The 4,891-nt window shown below is 57.3% G+C and overlaps 2 protein-coding genes across 2 annotated transcripts in view; one reads left to right on the top strand and one right to left on the bottom strand.

The window, feature by feature from the left end:
* The window catches only part of CDH23 (cadherin-related 23), a gene marked incomplete at its 5' end in the record, with an annotated part of 63,081 nt that overhangs the window by 38,144 nt on the left and 20,046 nt on the right, over positions 1-4,891 (top strand).
* LOC104514427 (chromosome unknown open reading frame, human C10orf54) overlaps positions 1-4,891 on the bottom strand; it is a 9,823-nt gene that overhangs the window by 4,118 nt on the left and 814 nt on the right. The window contains exons 2-3 of the mRNA XM_010158105.1: positions 1,059-1,117; positions 516-962 (exon numbers count right to left, since the gene is read on the bottom strand). Coding sequence (XP_010156407.1) covers positions 516-962; positions 1,059-1,117 — 506 coding nt within the window. The remainder of the gene's footprint in view (positions 1-515; positions 963-1,058; positions 1,118-4,891) is intronic.

Here is a 4,891-nt window from a genome sequence, read left to right as displayed (position 1 = left end):
CTGCAAGACCTTTTGTTCCCAGGCCATGGCCCATCCCTGGCTATGCAGGCTATTCCTTTGGGAGGGTCTAAAAGAGAAAGTATCTATCCTAACGCTGCAAATCAAGGGCAGGGGATGCCTCCCCTGCCAGCTCACACCTCCCTGGACAGCTTACCCTGCTGAGCTGCTGCCCCAAGGTTATCTGAATCCCGAGCAATGCCTGCAGCCCTGACACTCGGGCTTGCCTGCCAGTGGGCTCATTATGCTGACATTTGTTTTCCTCTCTTCCCGAAAGAGGTTGAGGAAGATCAGTGAAACTATGTACCATGGATTTTATTGCATTCCAGCCTCTTGATTTATTTTTTTTAATGTTCCAGGGCTCTCTGGCCCTAATTCAAGCCTTCAACATCTGCTGCTCTTTGACTCTTTCAGCATCAGCACGCCATGCCACCTCAGCCCCGATGCTGGACCCCAGCATCCTCCACCAGCCCTCCTGTGGCATGGATGTGGGCCCCCTCCACCCTTGCCCCCCTCACCTTTCTGGATCTGCAGCTCCACAAAGTTGTGAGCAATCTGCAAGGTGCGGGGCTTGCTCTGCTCCCGCTTGGCCTCCATGACGTAGCAGCAGTAATTCCCGCTGTCCTGCAGCGTCAGGTTCATCACCACGATGTGAAAGGCACCGTGGTGGTCAGGGATAAATTCCACCCCGCGATGCGCCCTAGGCGAGGACTTGTGGGTGCCGTTGCCCGGCGTGTCGTGGTGCCTGCCCAGGTCGCGGTGCAGCTCCCTCTCGGTGACGTTGCGGATGCGTTCCTTCTCGGAGCAGCTCTGGTCGCCGTTGCTGCTGAAGAACCAGGTTTTGTAGAGCAGGTCGTGGTGGTCGGCAAGGGGACCGCTGATCCGGCAGGTCAGGGTGACGTTCTGGCCCTCGGGGCAGATGCAGAGTGAGTACGGGGTGGTGATCAGGAAAGCTGACGACCCTCCTGTCAGGAAGAAGGCATGGAAGGAGACGTGGGCTTACCCTGAATTCCAAGCAAACTGGGGATCCCTCCCCAAATAAGCACTGCAAACCCCGCCACCGATGTTGGCAGAGGGATGGCCAGGGGTTGCAGAGAGCAAGCAGAGCGTCCACACCAGCCTGCAGACAGAGAGAAAAAACCCTTCATCCATGCTTTTAGGGCAAGAAAAGCTCATGAGCTCCCTGTATCCCGAGAGAAGGGAGATGGAAAGCCCTTTGCGTGCTCTGTAATAACAACCCAGCAGGGCTAGAAGCACAGCTTCACCCTGGATATCAGCTGGGGGAAAGAGGCATGCTTTAAATACAGCTGAGCATCAGCTTTTCACAGCAGCACGGAGCTGGGAAATGGCCCAGCGTTGGCAGAGTGGGGCAAGGAGGATGGGGTCTGCCCCAGATGCCGGCTTATGGGGCACCAGACCTCTGCCAAACGGGGCAGCGGGTTACGGCTTGCAAATGAGGAAATACAAGTGCTGCTGAGCCGGCTGCAAATCAAAAGGAGGACAAAAATAGGAGGAGGCTGTGCTCTCCGAGATCAGGCAGGGAATGAGTCCCACCCTGCTTGGTTTTCAGCCCCTGAGGAGGAGAAGGGGGAACCAGCGATGCTGACTGTGAGGAGCTGCTGGAAAACGACAACAATTTTGAGAACGCCAGCCCTGAGCACTGCTGGCTGCACAGCGCGTAGCGGGAGGCCTGGCAGAGGCACAGGAGCGTGTCGGGGGGACGGAGGGAATCGGGGGAGCGTACCACGGCGTCACTGGTCCTGTCCCAGCACTCTGGCAGAGGGTACTGATGGGGAAGGGGGGGCTGTGTATGAGGGGAGAGAAGAAAGGTGGGCGAGCCTTTGGCGCTGTGGCCGCTTTCCGTTTCCAGAATTGCAAATGACACTTTCAGAAGCTGAAGAATAAGGAGATTCTAGGTTCATCTTTAAATTCTTGAGGAAAAAAAAAAAAAAACAGGAGGTTCCTGGGTCTGTTTTGCAACAGAGAAAATGGTATGAGGACAAGATGTTATTTTATTTTGGTAACATCCTGTTGTGCCATTAGCTCCGCCACTGTTTCGCTTTGAGGTTTTTCACTTGCTATATCGAGCGGGCGTCAATCTCGGGCGGCGTGCGCTGCGCCTGCCCACAGGCCATCCAGCCGGGTGAGAGGCTCCCCATCACCGGGCTGCCCGGAGAGCATCCTCCTCTGGGCCGGGTCACCGCGTCACCGCCCCGGCACAGGGCTCTCCGCTTGAGAGAGCGAAAGCGAAAATCTCCCCCGTGCCTTCCATCCCTCGTGGGTGTTCGTGGGGGATCTCTAAGCCCCCTAAGAGCAGCTACGAAGCCCCCCGAGTCCCAGCAGCCTGCCTCCAAGGGGGCTTGAGAGGGAGAAAGGGGGTTGGGAAGGGGATCTGCCCCATCAGACCCCCTGGTCTGCAGCACGAGGAGTCCCACAGAGCCAGGGATGGCGTGACCTTTGCCAAACCTCTCTGGCTAATTGCTCCTGCATCCTGCAGGCAGCAGCACATCCCCAGGGCCCCTCTGGGGCAGAGATTTGCATGGCTTCAGCTCAACATGCCCCTTTTTGGCTTGTTTTCAAGCTCCGGCTGCTCCCCATCCTCAGATGCTGCCGGGGCCGGGATGCTTGGCTGGGCTGGGCGGGTTTTGGCACACAGCGGAGCGGGTCCCCCACCTCCGTGCCAGCACTCCGAGCACAAAAGGCGCCTCAGATGTGTTTCTCAATACCTGCTGCAAGGGGAAGTGCCCCATTCACGACAGGGGTCCCCCGGGAGCCAGGAGAAGGGAAGCCAGGGCTCTATTGGAGGAAGCTACACTTCCAACACCTTGCAAAAGTATCTGCGGGAGTCTTTGTTTTCCACGCGTGCCCCCCCCTCAAATAAAATGGGACTGTCCCGCTCATCCCCCCATAGTTTACAAAGCTCTGCCTTAACTAAACCATCCAGCCTCCACCTCCGGGCCTTGATGGGAACCGTCTGGATGGAAAGTCAACACAGCCCACGCTTTCGGGGAGGGGCAGAGGTTACCACGTGTGCGATGCATTACCAACTTCCCTTCTTTCTCCTGAGCAGGGGAAGTCTTCCAAAAGCCATCAGGCGGAGGAGAAAAGAGCTGGCAAAGCACAGTGTGCCCCCCCAGCAGTGCCAGGGAGGTTGTTGATATCTCCCCAAGATGTAGAGAGGCTTAAAATCCATGCTAGATGCCAGATGGTGCCCGGAGGAAACATCTTCTGTCAGCATCTTTACTCTAAAGCTCGTGGGTCTTAATCTTCCCTGGGTGCTGTGGGCTTCTTCCATGTCCAGAGCCCAGGTTTGGCTTCGTCCCATCCCTGTCAGACCATTCCCTTTGAAGTCAGCGCCGCGGGCACATGCCAAAGTAAAGCCAGATGTCCGGCTCTGCGCAGCTCCAGCCGAGAGAGCCGGGGGAGTGCTGGACCCGTCGAGGTCCAAGACGAGAGCTGTCGTCTTATCGCCATCTGGTAACGACCAAGGAGGTCTCAAGTGGGTGCCAAAAGTGCCCCTCTTCCTCTTTGGCACCTCAGTAGCTTCAGCTCCTCCCTGCTGAGCCTGTTGTGCTGGTGCGGCACAGGGCCTGGTGCAGCACTGGTGCTGGCACCGCTGCCTAGCTTGAAACCTGGGGGTTTGCTGAGGAGGGGCTGCCACAGACCGAGTGGGTGCTTAGTGCTGGAGTGAGGAATCCAGCTTTAATTTCCCTCTGGGAGGTTTTTGAACAGCCTCACATGAAAGTGTGACAAGCCCCATCATCCCTGTGCTGTCATTATGCTTCAGAGTTATCAGCCAGGTGAGATGTGTTGGGGCATCCATCCCTCAGCACAACTACATGCAGCAGGAAAGGAACAACTTGGTGAAGGTGCCAGGTGCCCGTGTTAACGGCCCTCACCTCCCACACCCTGAGGAGCCAAATGGCTTTGCAGTGGTGAGGCCACTCCATGGGTATCCATCATCCAGGCTGTGGGGAGAGGAGCCAGGAGCTCATGCATCCGACAAAGGCTCCTGCCTTGCTCCTCTTGCAGCATGGCACTGACTCAGGGACAGGGTCACAATGCTGGGTTTGCCCTCGGGATGTGATTTTGGAAAGGCCAGCTCAGCTGCCATCCCTTGGAATGAGAGGAGCTGCTTCTCCACCCACCTAGCAGCCAGCATCCCCAAACCACGTGGGATCTGAATGACTCCAAGGGCTCTGCTTGTCCATCAAGCCCTGCTAAAATTATCCAGGGGTTCAGAAAGTTTTGGCAAGCTCACATTGAACGTCAGTGTCCGAGCTTGTCACGTTGCAGAAGTCCCGGTGGTCAGTCCCCAGACATGTAAATGAAATAATCCAAAGCCTCACGGAGATGCTGGGAATCGCTCCGTGGTGTTGAGAGGCTCAGATGAGAAGGAAAACACTCTTCAATCCACACCGGCCTTGTTGTCCCAGAGGAGGGAGAAGGGACCCCTTGCTCCATTGCATGGGGGGCATCATTTCTTCCTGGGGATGTGCCAGCAGAAATCCTGGAGGCAGTCGCTTTGCCATCCCAGAGCAGAGGGAGAAGCCAAGCCAGGTGGGATGCTCATCCTCCACCTGGGCAGGGCAGGGAGGGGCCATGGTCCTTCCCAGCTTCATTATCAGCCTTCATCCACAGATGAGCTGTGGGTTTAAATTGCCACTGCCCCTGTTCTCCTGCCTGGCCCCGGAGCCCTGGTGCGGAAAGGCTGCCTGCCAAGGGCTGGTGCAGACTCAGGCATGAAGCAACCCCGGGCATGACCCCGCCGTGCGAGCTTCCAGCGCTGGGAAGCGCTCGCTGAAGGGAAGGGAAACTCGGTGACCACTGTTCGCCCGGAGAAGGTGCCCAGCACGCCCCAGCAACTAACGGCAGAGCAGCGCATCCTTACAGA

Source organism: Eurypyga helias, unplaced genomic scaffold, assembly GCF_000690775.1.
Source record: "Eurypyga helias isolate BGI_N326 unplaced genomic scaffold, ASM69077v1 scaffold28178, whole genome shotgun sequence".
Classification (NCBI taxonomy): Eukaryota; Metazoa; Chordata; class Aves; order Eurypygiformes; family Eurypygidae; genus Eurypyga; species Eurypyga helias.
This window is presented reverse-complemented; position numbering and strand designations above follow the sequence as displayed.